The 16,951-nt window shown below is 36.1% G+C and overlaps 1 protein-coding gene across 2 annotated transcripts in view; it reads right to left on the reverse strand.

The window, feature by feature from the left end:
* Nucleotides 1-6,581: 6,581 nt before the first annotated feature.
* LOC133590355 (alanine aminotransferase 2-like) overlaps nucleotides 6,582-16,951 on the reverse strand; it is a 43,160-nt gene continuing 32,790 nt past the window's right edge. For both annotated transcript variants that reach the window (XM_061942979.1, XM_061942972.2), the window contains 2 exons: nucleotides 8,712-8,824; nucleotides 6,582-7,094 (listed from right to left, as the gene is read on the reverse strand). In XM_061942979.1, the coding sequence (XP_061798963.1) occupies nucleotides 7,004-7,094; nucleotides 8,712-8,824 (204 nt within the window). In that variant the 3' untranslated portion in view covers nucleotides 6,582-7,003. The remainder of the gene's footprint in view (nucleotides 7,095-8,711; nucleotides 8,825-16,951) is intronic.

A 16,951-nucleotide genomic window follows, 5' to 3' on the forward strand; every position in this document is an offset into this window, starting at 1 on the left:
CGCAGACATCCACATGACAGCGCTGTCTGTTTTGTGACTTCACTAATGATGACCTTTGGCTGGAGGTCACTCAAAGAGGGAGAAGAAGGAGGAGGAGGATGAGGATGAGGAAGAGGAGGATTAAAGAGGAAGAGGAGTCTTCACCGTCACAGACAAAGAAAAGTCAGCATCATTAGGATTCCGGAAGCTCTTTGTCAACTTTAATTGAAGCTGACAGCTGCTGTGGAGCTGAAGAGCAGCCCTTCAAACTACGTGAATCACTACAATACTGCAGTACTATGTTCAAACTACATGAATCACTACAATACTGCAGTACTATGTTCAAACTACGTGAATCACTACAATACTGCAGTACTATGTTCAAACTACGTGAATCACTACAATACTGCAGTACTATGTTCAAACTACGTGAATCACTACAATACTGCAGTACTATGTTCAAACTACGTGAATCACTACAATACTGCAGTACTATGTTCAAACTACGTGAATCACTACAATACTGCAGTACTATGTTCAAACTACATGAATCACTACAATAGTGCAGTACTATGTTTAAACTACATGAATCACTACAATACTGCAGTACTATGTTCAAACTACATGAATCACTACAATACTGCAGTACTATGTTCAAACTACATGAATCACTACAATACTGCAGTACTATGTTCAAACTACGTGAATCACTACAATACTGCAGTACAATAGAAATGCATGATTAATTAATTAGTAGTTGTGTTATTTTAATGACACGTAGCAATAAAAGGCTAAAGCGTCTTGTAGTTTCTCACACCTCAGGGCCAACTGCATGATTAAAGCTACAATATGGAAGAGCGTGACCTTAAAGTAAAAGCTTCAAATGATGTCAGTGGTGCATTATTAGTCTTTATTATTATCATCATTATTAGTCTTTATTATTATCATCATTATTAGTCTTTATTATTATCATCATTATTAGTCTTTATTATTATCATCATTATTAGTCTTTATTATTATCATTATTAGTCTTTATTATTATCATCATTATTAGTCTTTATTATTATCATTATTAGTCTTTATTATTATTATCATTATTAGTCTTTATTATTATCATCATTATTAGTTTTTATTATTATCATCATTATTAGTCTTTATTATTATCATCATTATTAGTCTTTATTATTATCATCATTATTAGTCTTTATTATTATCATCATTATTAGTCTTTATTATTATCATTATTAGTCTTTATTATTATCATCATTATTAGTCTTTATTATTATCATTATTAGTCTTTATTATTATCATCATTATTAGTCTTTATTATTATTATCATTATTAGTCTTTATTATTATCATCATTATTAGTCTTTATTATTATCATTATTAGTCTTTATTATTATCATCATTATTAGACTTTATTATCATCATTTTTAGTCTTTATTATTATCATCATTATTAGTCTTTATTATTATCATCATTATTAGTCTTTATTATTATCATTATTAGTCTTTATTATTATCATCATTATTAGTCTTTATTATTATCATTATTAGTCTTTATTATTATCATCATTATTAGTCTTTATTATTATTATCATTATTAGTCTTTATTATTATCATCATTATTAGTTTTTATTATTATCATCATTATTAGTCTTTATTATTATCATCATTATTAGTCTTTATTATTATCATCATTATTAGTCTTTATTATTATCATCATTATTAGTCTTTATTATTATCATCATTATTAGTCTTTATTATTATCATCATTATTAGTCTTTATTATTATCATTATTAGTCTTTATTATTATCATCATTATTAGTCTTTATTATCATCATTATTAGTCTTTATTATTATTATCATTATTAGTCTTTATTATTATCATCATTATTAGTCTTTATTATTATCATTATTAGTCTTTATTATTATCATCATTATTAGTCTTTATTATTATTATCATTATTAGTCTTTATTATTATCATCATTATTAGTTTTTATTATTATCATCATTATTAGTCTTTATTATTATCATCATTATTAGTCTTTATTATTATCATCATTATTAGTCTTTATTATTATCATTATTAGTCTTTATTATTATCATCATTATTAGTCTTTATTATTATCATTATTAGTCTTTATTATTATCATCATTATTAGTCTTTATTATTATTATCATTATTAGTCTTTATTATTATCATCATTATTAGTCTTTATTATTATCATTATTAGTCTTTATTATTATCATCATTATTAGACTTTATTATCATCATTTTTAGTCTTTATTATTATCATGGTGGACAACACAAACTTGATCATCCTTTTAATGACAAACTAACTGATGTGTTTAGCTGCTCATTTCAAAGATTGACGGCAAAAAGTAGAAAGGACAAAAGCAGTGAAGTTGTCAGGTTGTGTAAATGGTCAATAAAAAGAGAATACAACAAATCCTTTTCAACTTATATTCAATTGAATAGACTGCAAAGACAAGATATTTCATGTTCACACTGACAAACTTTCTTCTTTTTTGCAAATATGAGCTCATTTGCAATTTGATGCCTGCAACATGTTTCAAAAAAGGCATTTTTACCAGTGTGTCACATGGCCTTTCCTTTTAACAACACTCAGTAAACATTTAGGAAACTTAAGTTGTTCAACAGTCCGGGGGTCTCTGTTGTGGTATTTTAGGCTTCATGATGCACCACACATTTTCAATGTCTGGACTACATGAAGGCCAGTCTAGTACCAACACTCTTTTACTATGAAGCCACACTGTTGTAACACGTGGCTTGGCATTGTCTTGCTGAAATAAGCAGGGGCGTCCATGGTAACGTTGCTGCCTTTTCAACAGATGCTGCTTTTTCAACTTTGCGCCTTTAACAGTCCGGATGGTTCTTTTCCTCTTTGGTCCACATTTTCCAAAAACAATTTGAAATGTGGACTCGTCAGACCACAGAACACTTTTCCACTTTGTATCAGTCCATCTTAGATGAGCTCAGGCCCAGCGAAGCCAGCAGCGTTTCTGGGTGTTGTTGATAAATGGCTTTGGCTTTGCATAGTAGAGTTTTAACTTGCACTCACAGATGTAGCGACCAACTGTAGTTACTGACAGTGGTTTTCTGAAGTGTTCCTGAGCCCATGTGGTGATATCCTTTACACACTGATGTCGCTTTTTAATGCAGTAGTGCCTGAGGGATCCAAGGTCTATAATATCATGGCTTATGTGCAGTGATTTCTCCAGATTGTCTGAACCTTTTGATGATATTACGGAGCGTAGATGGTGAAATCCCTAAATTCCTTGCTTGAGAAATGTTGTTCTTAAACAATTTGCTCAGGCATTTGTTGACAAAGTGGTGACCCTCGCCCCGTCCTTGTTTGTGAACGACTGAGCATTTCATGGAATCTGCTTTTATAGCCAATCATGGCACCCACCTGTTCCCAATGAGCCTGTTCACCTGTGGGGTGTTCCAATTAAGTGTTTGATGAGCATTCCTCAACTTTATCACTCTTTTTTGCCACTTGTGCCAGCTTTTTTGAAACATGTTGCAGGCATCAAATTGCAAATGAGCTCATATTTGCAAAAAAGAAGAAAGTTTGTCAGTGTGAACATGAAATATCTTGTCTTTGCAGTCTATTCAATTGAATATAAGTTGAAAAGGATTTGTTGTATTCTCTTTTTATTGACCATTTACACAACCTGACAACTTCACTGCTTTTGTAGTTTAGTACAAAAATCCTCTCTGTTGCAGCAGTGCACTGCTCTTTTAAGGACCTTTAAAGAAACAAAAAGCTATTTAAAGATTGTCTATTGACAGGAAGGTTATTTCAGTATGAGGGGACCAGCAATTCAAAGATTCTCTATATGACACGATGCTTTTTCAAGGAACTAATCAAAGATCTTCAAAGATGTATGACAGGAGCACTCTGCTCTTTTAAGCAGCTTTGGAAATAAAACTAAAAACTAGCTTGTCAAATCTAATCCAATCTGCAAATGTGAAGTTGAGTCTGTCAACAACACAACTACGACCGTACTACATCAGTCAACTACGACCGTACTACATCAATCAACTACGACCGTACTACATCAGTCAACTACGACCGTACTACATCAGTCAACTACGACCGTACTACATCAGTCAACTACGACCGTACTACATCAATCAACTACGACCGTACTACATCAGTCAACTACGACTGTACTACATCAGTCAACTACGACCGTACTACATCAATCAACTACGACCGTACTACATCAGTCAACTACGACCGTACTACATCAGTCAACTACGACCGTACTACATCAGTCAACTACGACCGTACTACATCAATCAACCTGCAAAGTGATGATGAAAGACTTTCTAGCACACTCTATTATTTTCATACATACATACACACACACACACACACACACATATACATATATAAGTATATATATATATATATATATATATATATATATATAGATATATATATACATATATGTATATATATACATACATATATATATATATACACATATATATATATATATATATGTATACGTGTGTGTATATATATACATACATACATATATATATATAAAATATATATATATATATATTTAAAATATATATATATATATATATATATATATATATATATATATATATATATATATATATATATATATATATCAAAAAAAGGTCATTAATGTACTCTTAGCATCTTGACAGAAAAAAACAGAAATGTAGAATTTCTGGCAAATGCATTAAAAATGTAAAGAACTTAAAAATGAAATGTATGTAAATATTATGCAAAGAAACAAAGAGTAAAAGAGTGAAAGAGGTCTGAAAATGTTTGTTTGAAGACTCTTTGGACCAGAGAGAACTGCCTCAAAGTCTCACCGAGGTCTGAATAATCTTACGAGTGATAAAGAAACCTTGGAATGCACGTCTAAATCTCTTCCAAATGTTGATTGGAGCAAACACACTGACCTCATTATGAATACTTCATATAGTTACAACTACTGACCTCATTATGAATACTTCATATAGTTACAACTAAATGCAATATTCCATTAGCGGAGGATGCATGTGCATTTACGAGCCAGTCTTCCCCACAATAAGAGGAGAAGGCACTTATGGACGACAGCGTCAGACTACAATGGTGAACTCTTGGAGTAAAACCTTAACATTAATGAATAATCTGCTGAAGTCCCAAATGGTAATAACATCACCCATGGAGCAAAGAAAGGAAGCCAACATTGAAAACTGCAATGCTTCAGTTTGTCTTCACATTTTGGAGACTTATGCAGATTGCAAATAGACAACAGTAAGTAACAACAGTAAGTACCAGAAGGTAAGTACCAACAGTAAGTACCAGAAGGTAAGTACCAGAAGGTAAGTACCAACAGTAAGTACCAGAAGGTAAGTCCCAACAGTAAGTAACAACAGTAAGTACCAGAAGGTAAGTAACAACAGTAAGTACCAGAAGGTAAGTACCAGAAGGTAAGTACCAACAGTAAGTAACAACAGTAAGTAACAACAGTAAGTACCAGAAGGTAAGTACCAGAAGGTAAGTACCAACAGTAAGTAACAACAGTAAGTACCAGAAGGTAATTAACAACAGTAAGTACCGTATTTTCCGCACTATTAGCCGCACCTAAAAACCACAAATTTACTCAAAAGCTGACAGTGCGGCTTATAACCCGGTGCGCTTTATATATGGATTAATATTAAGATTCATTTTCATAAAGTTTCGGTCTCGCAACTACGGTAAACAGCCGCCATCTTTTTTCCCCGTAGAAGAGGAAGTGCTTCTTCTTCTACGGTAAGCAACCGCCAAGGTAAGCACCCGCCCCCATAGAACAGGAAGCGCTTCTTCTTCTACTGTAAGCAACCACCCGCCCCCATAGAAGAAGAATAAGCGCGCGGATATTACGTTTCATTTCCTTTGTGTGTTTACATCTGTAAAGACCACAAAATGGCTCCTACTAAGCGACAGGTTTCCGGTTCATGAAAAGACGCAATCTCTCCATCCGCACACGGACTACTATTTCACAGCAACTGCCTAAAGACTTTCAAGAAAAGCTGGCTACTTTCCGTGCATATTGTAAAAACAAGATAGCTGAAAAAAAGATCCGGCCAGAGAACATTATCAACATGGACGAGGTTCCACTGACTTTTGATATTCCTGTGAACCGCACTGTGGATACAACGGGAGCACGTACGGTGAATATTCGCACCACAGGGAATGAGAAGTCATCCTTCACTGTGGTTCTAGCTTGCCATGCTAATGGCCAGAAACTTCCACCCATGGTGATATTCAAAAGGAAGACCTTGCCAAAAGAGACCTTTCCAGCCGGCGTCATCATAAAAGCTAACTCGAAGGGATGGATGGATGAAGAAAAGATGAGCGTGTGGTTAAGGGAAGTTTACGCGAAGAGGCCGGGTGGTAAGGTAAGTATCAACAGTAAGTACCAACAGTAAGTACCAGAAGGTAAGTACCAGAAGGTAAGAAAATGTTTTTTGTGCAATAAGTCCCCTTTGGCCTGTAAGTGTTGACTGTTCAAGGCAAATGATGTATTTGTCATGTTCTGAATTGTCCAGAAAGTACGAGAGTTTCATTGTCTTTTATTTCTATTTTATTCAACTGTCATCAAATCCAAATAAGACATTTTTTGGTCTCTGCCTATTTTTGAGGTCAATGCCCTTTCAGCTATGGATTTGTCACATTTATGTTGTTTTTTTAGCAGCATCATCTTTTCTTCACTTGTAACTTCATTTTGTTTTGTTTGTTGTTTTAAATGACATGAAAAGTTTGGCACATTTTCTAAGAATGTCTTCCATTCTTATTCTTACACTTCACTTGCAGAAAACATCATTTCCAGTTGTCATGTTTCCAACACAAGAGAGCAGCCTTCTTCTCTTTAGCAGCCAGGAGGAGGCCCAAGTGTGCACGCTGACAACATTCCACATGCAGGCACTTTTCAACGTGACCAGGAACTTGGGATTGTGGCAAAAGTTCTTGGAGCGCGTTTATGAATACTGCTGAGTGAACTTGTGGTGGAAGTCCTTGACTTTGCTCAGGAGGATGTTGAGCTTGTCTGCAGGCGGCAGGATGGTCATTCTGCACACATTTCATCACAATTAACTCCTCATAGTGCAAAACAAATGGTGCTAAAGAAGAACCATTTTATAAAGTACTGAAGTTACAGGAAAAAGGGACACATTTTACCTGAAAAAAAAGTCTAACAGTTAGAACGTATTAAGAAAAAAATTCATTTTACAAAAAAAAGTAGAAATGTCACGCAAAAAAGACATTTTTTTCCTTTCCTAAAATATTGTTCAAATTCTACAAGAAAATAAGTTTTTGTCTAACAAGAAAAAGTACTCATTTGACATGAAAAGACGATGAATAAAACTTATGTTTACAAGAAAACTGTACTAATCTCATAAAAAGAAGCTTTAGTTTTATCATTAAAAAGTGGTCATTTTACAAGAAAAAAAGTAGTTTGAGGAGAAAAAAAGGCAAACGTTTCCAAGAAATGCTGCAGTGACTTGACAACAAGAAGATGAAGTTTGATCAGAACACCAAAGAAGCTCATAGTAGAAAATCACTTGAGGTTTGACAAGAATACAGTTGCAATTTCACAAGAAAAAAAGGTGTCATTCTAAAAATAAAAGTATACGCTTTACGAGCAAAAGTACACATTTTACAATTAAACTGTAAACAAAAAACTTGACAAGAATACAGTTGGAATTTTACAAGAAAAAAGTTGTAATATTACTAGAAATAGAAGTCATTTTACAAAATAAAGATTGTACATTCAAGAAAATGCCGCAGTAAGTTCACAAAATAGCTCAAGAAAAATATTCAAGATTATAAAAGAATACATTTGAATATTACAAAAGTAAAGCCATCATTTGACACGACTCGAAGGTTAGAAGTCAAATGAAAAAAAAAAAGTCATTATTATATATATTATACTGCTATTTTGACTCGGAACTTCACGCAAAAAAGCCACATTTTAATGATGTCTTTTATCCTGTTTGAACAATCATTTTTATATAACGCATCATCATTGTCTTATTTGTTGGATAGTAAACATTCTTAAAGTCTTACACTACTTACTTAATAACAAACAGCAACAGTTGGACTCATCATGCAAACAATACTTGTTGTCAATACTTGTTAATACTTGTTAATACTTGTTGTTAATACTTGTTGTTAATACTTGTTGTTAATACTTGTTGTTAATACTTGTTGTTAATACTTGTTGTCAATACTTGTTGTCAATACTTGTTGTCAATACTTGTTGTTAATACTTGTTGTTAATACTTGTTGTCAATACTTGTTGTTAATACTTGTTAATACTTGTTAATACTTGTTAATACTTGTTGTCAATACTTGTTGTTAATACTTGTTAATACTTGTTAATACTTGTTGTCAATACTTGTTGTCAATACTTGTTGTTAATACTTGTTGTCAATACTTGTTGTCAATACTTGTTGTCAATACTTGTTGTCAATACTTGTTGTTAATACTTGTTGTCAATACTTGTTGTCAATACTTGTTAATACTTGTTAATACTTGTCAATACTTGTCAATACTTGTTGTCAATACTTGTTAATACTTGTTAATACTTGTTGTCAATACTTGTTGTTAAAACATGTGTAGAAGAGAAGAGTGTATGCATGGAATCATGGATGATGTGTTCATTCCAAAAAGAGAAGAGTAGCACACCTGAAATGGAAAGTTCCATCCTTCTGGCCGAAGCCACTGCCAGGCACCAAGCAGATTCCAGTCTCCTCCAGCAGCCTCATGCAGTAAAACATGTCCGCCTCTTGCCCTTTTTCCTGCAACATCACACATCTTTCTTGTAACATCTTTCTTGTAACATCTTTCTTGTAACATCTTTCTTGTAACATCTTTCTTGTAACATCACACATCTTTCTTGTAACATCTTTCTTGTAACATCACACATCTTTCTTGCAACATCTTTCTTGCAACATCTTTCTTGTAACATCACACATCTTTCTTGTAACATCTTTCTTGTAACATCTTTCTTGCAACATCACACATCTTTCTTGTAACATCTTTCTTGTAACATCTTTCTTGCAACATCACACATCTTTCTTGCAACATCTTTCTTGTAACATCACACATCTTTCTTGCAACATCTTTCTGGTAACATCTTTCTTGCAACATCACACATGTTTGAACATGGTATCATCCCAGCAGCAACATTGAGGCAGGTGAAAGACACATCTGTGGCTGTAGGCAACTTCTTGGTCTACTTTTTCTTTGGAATTAAGCACACAAAATGAAGTCAGCTTCCAAACATTTCCCTCGCTCTGCATGCGCTGTAAAATGCTGCTGGTGAGAAATTATGTTGTTTACAATGAGGACTTTTATTGTTGTTTACAATGAGTACTATTATTGTTTATAATGAGCACTATTATTGTTGTTTACAATGAGGACTATTATTGTTTATTACAATGAGTACTATTATTGTTTATAATGAGCACTATTATTGTTGTTTACAATGAGGACTATTATTGTTTATTACAATGAGTACTATTATTGTTTATAATGAGCACTATTATTGTTGTTTACAATGAGGACTTTTATTGTTGTTTACAATGAGTACTATTATTGTTTATAATGAGCACTATTATTGTTGTTTACAATGAGGACTTTTATTGTTGTTTACAATGAGTACTATTATTGTTTATAATGAGCACTATTATTGTTGTTTACAATGAGGACTATTATTGTTTATAATGAGCACTATTATTGTTGTTTACAATGAGGACTATTATTGTTTATAATGAGCACTATTATTGTTGTTTACAATGAGGACTATTATTGTTGTTTACAATGAGGACTATTATTGTTGATTACAATGAGCACTATTATGTTGTTTACAACGAGGACTATTCTTGTTGTAATAGGTACTTTGTAGAGGTGGTATAGTACTGCATATGATACTAATATTAGTATATTGTACAAGTCTACTTCAGCCTGATTTCATTCTGCTGAAACACACTTTTGCTGATAATGCTAAACTTTCATGGTGGCTAAAAAGGCAGCAGCAGCTGTCGAGACTCTGTGGTATCACTGTGGTATCACTCTGTGGTATCACTCTGTGGTATCTCTCTGTGGTATCACTCTGTGGTATCACTCTGTGGTATCACTCTGTGGTATCAGTCTGTGGTATCAGTCTGTGGTATCTCTCTGTGGTATCACTCTGTGGTATCACTGTGGTATCACTCTGTGGTATCACTCTGTGGTATCACTCTGTGGTATCACTGTGGTATCACTCTGTGGTATCACTCTGTGGTATCACTGTGAGATCACTCTGTGGTATCTCTGTGGTATCAGTCTGTGGTATCACTCTGTGGTATCACTCTGTGGTATCACCGCTGGGTGGCAAAGAAAGCGATAGTGTGCAGCTTGAAGTCCAGTGTGTCACGAGGGACGTTGTATGGATTGACACTGTGGCTCCACTTTAATACGTCCCACAGTGGGCTCACTAAACAAGTGAATACGTTCCACAGTGGGCTCACTAAACAAGACGATAGCTTCTCTGCTGGCTGACATCCCAACGCTAAGAAAAGTTAGCCAAGATCAATGTGTGGGTCAGCTGACCTTTTGTGAGGCTCATCACATTCTCAACACTCGCATTTTCTCTTTTTGCTTTGAGGAATTTATTTACATCAGCACAGGAGCATGTGTGTATTCATTGTAATTGTCTATTAAACATGTACTTTGTAATTGTCTATTAAACATGTACTTTGTAATTGTCTATTAAACATGTACTTTGTAATTGTCTATTAAACATGTACTTTGTAATTGTGTATTAAACATGTACTTTGTAATTGTGTATTAAAGATGTACTCTATGGTACTTTTTAAGGATGTTCCAGTGTCGCAGGGGACAATAATTCAAAGTGCACTTGGGATGTAAACAATGAAGAATGAAGGGACCCCCACCACGCCTTCAAGTGTGCTTCAAACAACACACACACACACAGGGGAAATAATACTAATAAAATATCATGTTGTGAGCGTGTGCTGATTTGAAAGACAACACACTGGAACCTACATTTACAAACTCCTCTATTTGCAAAGTGTTCAGTTCATCACGCTACACATGGTCTGTGTGTGTGTGTGTGTGTCTGTGTGTGTGTGTGTGTGTGCGTGTGTGTCTGTGTGTGTGTGTGTGTGTGTGTGTGTGTGTGTGTGTGTGTGTGTGTGTGCGTGTGTGTGTGTGTGTGTGTGTGTGTCTGTGTGAGTGTGTGCCGACGTTTCTATCACTCACTTTTGCTGCCATTTTGATGACATCACTTCCTGTGCAGTAGAGAAGACACGGACATTTCTATGATTTAGGCAACATGGTTGTTAACGTTTGTGAGAGCACCATGGAGACTTTGTGTACGTGCACGTGTTGTTGTGTACGTGCACGTGTTGTTGTGTACGTGCACGTGTTGACAACTCAACTTCTCATTCCATCTTTATGTTCAGGACTATTTACTTTGTAGATTGTCACATCAAAACATGTGGAGTTATGTACTTAACAACAAAACATGTTTTATATTCTAGTTTCTTCAAAATAGCCACCCTTTGCTCTGATTACTGCTTTGCACACTCTTGGCATTCTCTCCATGAGCTTCAAGCACACCTGTGAAGTGAAAAGCATTTCAGGTGACTACCTCTTGAGTCACCTGAAATGCTTTTCACTTCAATTTGAGAAGATTCCAATAAAGATGTTAATGCATTAAACACACTGGGCTTTTCTTGTTGGACTCAAAGAACAATCTACTATTTTACAAATATATTAAATGCTTCATGATTCTTGCCACTTTTGGTGTGAATAAAATCATTATTAAATACTAAAAACAATACTATGGCTACAAGTACAAATATAAAACATGTAGCAGGTAAGACACATATTGTTAAAGATAAAACACAAATTGTAGCAATTGTTACAAAATGGAGTCATTTCACTTGCATTAGTTTGCGCTACACGGCTGCTTTAAACTCTGCTAATATGTCTTCACACCAAGCAGCTGTGTGTGCACAGCAGGGGGCTTGTGAACTACATTACCTTTAAACCATGTTTACCTAAGTTTGGAGCAAATATTGTAATACTTTAATCCTGCCACCTTTGGTGAGGCATGTTTGAAATACTTTAATCATGCCACCTTTGGCGAGGCATGTTTGAAATACTTTAATCATGCCACCTTTGGTGAGGCATGTTTGAAATACTTTAATCCTGCCACCTTTGGTGAGGCATGTTTGAAAGCAGAGCGTCACTTCCGTGTTTAAAGCGTCATCTTAAGCAATAATTTAGGTCTTTATTAACCAGTAGAATTGGCTTTATTTGCCATTTTTCCTCCCCAGGGTGTTTCTCCTCGTGCGCTATGTGAGTGTGTGAGTGTGTCAGTGCGTGTGTGAGTGTGTGTGTGTGTGTGTGTGTGTGTGTGTGTGTGTGTGTGTGTGTGTGTGTGTGTGTGTGTGTGTGTGTGTGTGTGTGTGTGTGTGAGAGTGTGTTGACTCACTCAAGATGGATGGATTTATTTTAACATGAGAATGCGCTGAAAGGGTTGACAACACTCCTATCCGCACACGTGTGACTGCTTTTCTTTTTCAGGTAGCACGGTCTATTTTAGGCACATTTGCGAGCTAATTTGTGTCACGGCCATTGCACCTGTCAATCCTGCCATGTCTGGCCGAGGGAAATCCCACTGCGTCTCTGCATCCACATACCATGGAGGAGTCGCTCCTTTTTAGGAGCAAATGTGAGCAGACATCCTTGACCATCTTAAATTGGTTGTCAGAGGAGAGAAAGCGGCTCTCTTGGAATCATTCCAGAGCATTCTCTCATCCCATAGCGGGGCCATCGCGAGCCTGGAAATGGTCGCTAATGCTAACGAGCTGACCGACCTCCGTGCTGGCGTCAACAAGCTAATTGCTAAACATGCGATGATTTGGAATGTCGCTGGTGGTGTAATATTTTCCAAGTGGTGGTCCTCCCTTAACGCATCCCACTGAGTTCAGCACTCACTTCTTTTAGGATGTGCAGAAGCTGGAAGACTAGCCCATGTTGAATGGAGTTCTCTGGAGCCATCCAATGGGTGTGGCATTGGTTTTAACTGGGAGGAAGTTAATAATCTTAGAGAGGGAAGGACGGTGGGTGATATACCATCTTCACCATAAAGGCGCTCCTCTCATCTTTCAGCAGGAGACTCATTTTAAAAAAGTGTTGACCACTTGAAGTTGAGACGAGGATGGGTAGGACGGATCTTTCATTCTTGTTTTTTGGGTCAATTATGGGGTGTCGCTATTTTCCTGCATACATCTGTTCCGGAAACAACATTTCTGAGCCCATTGGGAGGTTTGTTACCTTCACTGGTCAGATGTCAAACACTCCATTAGCCCTTGCAGATGTTTATGCCCCAACTTTGATGCTATCTTCTTCAAACGCCTGATTTGTCAATGTACTATTTAATATTACTTCAACTGTTGGCTTGATCCTTCATCACTAAGATCGGCTAAGGTAATCCAGTCCTTCATGGAGGAATTTTCTGGCGCTTTATGAATCCCATTAATTGCAATATTCATTATTTTCTCACGTCCATCAGACCTTCGGCCGCATTGATTACTTTTTAGTTGATAACAAATTCCTACATTTCTATTACTATTACTATACCTAGAGCAAGAGCTACCTGGGATCATGCTCCAATTGGAATGGACATACACTTTAAAACCCAAACAACCACACATGCTCTGCGGCGTTTTAATAAACGATTACTTTTAAATGAGGACTTTGTGGATTTTGTTTCGCGTCAAGTAGATTTCTTTATGTCCTTTAACAAGACCCCCGGAGTGTCGGCCTCTGTGCTGAAGGCGTACAATAGAGGGGGGGGGGGACATCATCTCTTATAGCAATTATGAGAAAAGACTGAGGAAGAATAAATTGACAAAGCTGTCACACCGCATATCCTCACTAGACAACTCTTACGCTGGCTCTCAAAGCCCAGATGTTTACAAGGAAAGGCTTTCTCTCCAGGCACACCTGCATGTTCTTACGTCCGATCGCACAACTGAACAAATGCTCCGCTCAAGATTGCACTTCTTTGAAGATGGCGATAGGGCCAGCAAACTATTAGCGCATCACTTACAATGTACTGTACATCGGCATCCCATCATATTACACATTCAAACTGATGGAGACGTAACCACTGATGACCTTGAGATAAAGAACGTATTCAAGGATGTTTATACAATCCTGTACTGTACAATGTTCTACCCCTGAGCTGGATGACTTTTTAAATCATCTGGACGTCCCCTCAGTTCGTCAGTCCGTCAGTCCGTCAGTCCGTCAGTCCATCAGTCCATCAGTTCATCAGTTCATCAGTTCATCAGTCCATCAGTCCATCAGTCCATCAGTCCATCAGTCCATCAGTCCATCAGTTCATCAGTCCATCAGTCCATCAGTCCATCAGTTCATCAGTTCATCAGTCCATCAGTTCATCAGTTCATCAGTTCATCAGTTCATTAGTCCATCAGTCCATCAGTCCATCAGTCCATCAGTCCATCAGTCCACTGCCATGGAATTTGAGCGACTATCACTACAAAGCGCTAACTCTTCGTGACTGGATGGTTAACTGGATGGTTAACTGGATGGTTACCCTTGCAAATTTTTAAAACCATTTTGGCATAAGCCTGCGCCTTTATTATTGGATATGTAGAATTAATCATTTAAATGTGGCCACCTCTCACAAACACTTAACCAAGCGTCAATTTCTTGAAAAAAGACAAAGATCCCTCTTTGTTATCCTGTTGAATGTGGAGTTTAAATTGTCTAAGCTTCTGTCTCCACACTATTCTTCCTTCTATTATTAATGCAGATCAAAAAGGGTTCATTTGAAATAGGCACTCCTTTTCTAATATCTGACGTATTTTCAATATATTGTGCAATTTGCCTGCCTCCAACACCCAAGAGGCTGACTTACCGACTGACTCACTTTTAGATGCGTTTAAAAGGCTGAACAAAACGTATCTATAACCAATGTTTTCTTTTTGCGCCCTGACATGTTTTGGCTCTGCCCGCGTCTGCACAACCATTGGAGAAACACTTTTAACACTTGGTCTGTGGTCACTGGCCAAAGGATTCAACCCAATCCTCCAAGTGTAACACATCAGTCATCTACCCTGAGCAAATCCAAAATGAATCTTGTAGCATTCACTACTTTATCGGCTAGAAGACTCATTGTGTTAAATAGGAAGGCAGCAGCGCCTCCTTGCCACACCCGCTGGATTAAATACCTTCTGTATGTTCTCTAACTGGTAAAGATCGCTGGATTAAATACCTTCTGTATGTTCTCTAACTGGAGAAGATTAGGCTGACATTGAAAGGTTGTTCTGCAAAGTTTCAAAAACTGTGGGGTGCTATTCTCAGATATGTAGGAGAAACTGATCTCCAAATTAACCCTCATTGAATCACAATTTAAATGTGGGTGGTTGGTGAGCCTTTTGTGTGCTTGTGGGTTGCTATATCTCTGTGAGGCCATTCATTAATCTGTGCTCTTAGTTCATTTGATTGACATGTTTTACTAAGCACATTGGATGTATGTTGGATAACTTCTTTCAATTATGTGTCTGAAAACCTATAAACAAGTGTTCAAAAAAAAAATGAAGTCAATAATGGCATTTGTTTGTGGTGCCTTTTACTTTGAAAAGTATTGAAATACATTCTGGTGCCGGTATCAAAATATTCTGAATATTCATGAAGGAAAACACGCTAAAATTCATCACGCGGGTTGATTTTCAAATAGTCCTGCGAGGCCGTTGAAATAAATCCCGGGCCAGGAGATTGACAGCTGCATACTAACAAGAAGAATACAAAGCTGGTTCATGAGCAGCAAACCTGAGAGAAACATCTCTTGTCTGCTGTGCTTTTGAGAGAAATACACTAAGTAGTACACTTAGCAGGTGTTCATGACAACCTGCTTCTTCATGGACATGACCTGCCATTAGCTTGTATACGCCCCCCAGAAAGAAGCAGGCTTTGCTACACATCTTAAAATAAATCTCTGTACTGTCAGTCAGCTCCAAGTGGAGGAGATCATTTTCCTTTTCTTCAGTGAACATGCTAACCTAGCATGACGTTGCTGTTAAAATGTGAACGTAATGTTACTGTATTACATCGATCAAGTTATACTGTATACGTAATGTTACTGTATTACAGTGGTCAAGTTATACTGGATACGTAATGTTACTGTATTACATCGGTCAAGTTCTACTGGATACGTAATGTTACTGTATTACATCGGTCAAGTTCTACTGTATACGTAATGTTACTGTATTACATCGGTCAAGTTCTACTGGATACGTAATGTTACTGTATTACATCGGTCAAGTTATACTGGATACGTAATGTTACTGTATTACATAAATATCCAGTAGATCATTTTCCTTTTCTTCAGTGACCATGCTAACCTAGCATGACGTTGCTGTTAAAATGTGAACGTAATGTTACTGTATTACATCGATCAAGTTATACTGTATACGTAATGTTACTGTATTACAGTGGTCAAGTTATACTGGATACGTAATGTTACTGTATTACATCGGTCAAGTTCTACTGGATACGTAATGTTACTGTATTACATCGGTCAAGTTCTACTGTATACGTAATGTTACTGTATTACATCGGTCAAGTTCTACTGGATACGTAATGTTACTGTATTACATCGGTCAAGTTATACTGGATACGTAATGTTACTGTATTACATAAATATCCAGTAGATCATTTTCCTTTTCTTCAGTGACCATGCTAACCTAGCATGACGTTGCTGTTAAAATGTGAACGTAATGTTACTGTATTACATCGATCAAGTTATACTGTATACGTAATGTTACTGTATTACATCGATCAGTCAAGTTCTACTGGATACGTAATGTTACTGTATTACA

This window comes from Nerophis lumbriciformis, linkage group LG03 (assembly GCF_033978685.3).
Source record: "Nerophis lumbriciformis linkage group LG03, RoL_Nlum_v2.1, whole genome shotgun sequence".
NCBI classification, from domain to species: Eukaryota; Metazoa; Chordata; class Actinopteri; order Syngnathiformes; family Syngnathidae; genus Nerophis; species Nerophis lumbriciformis.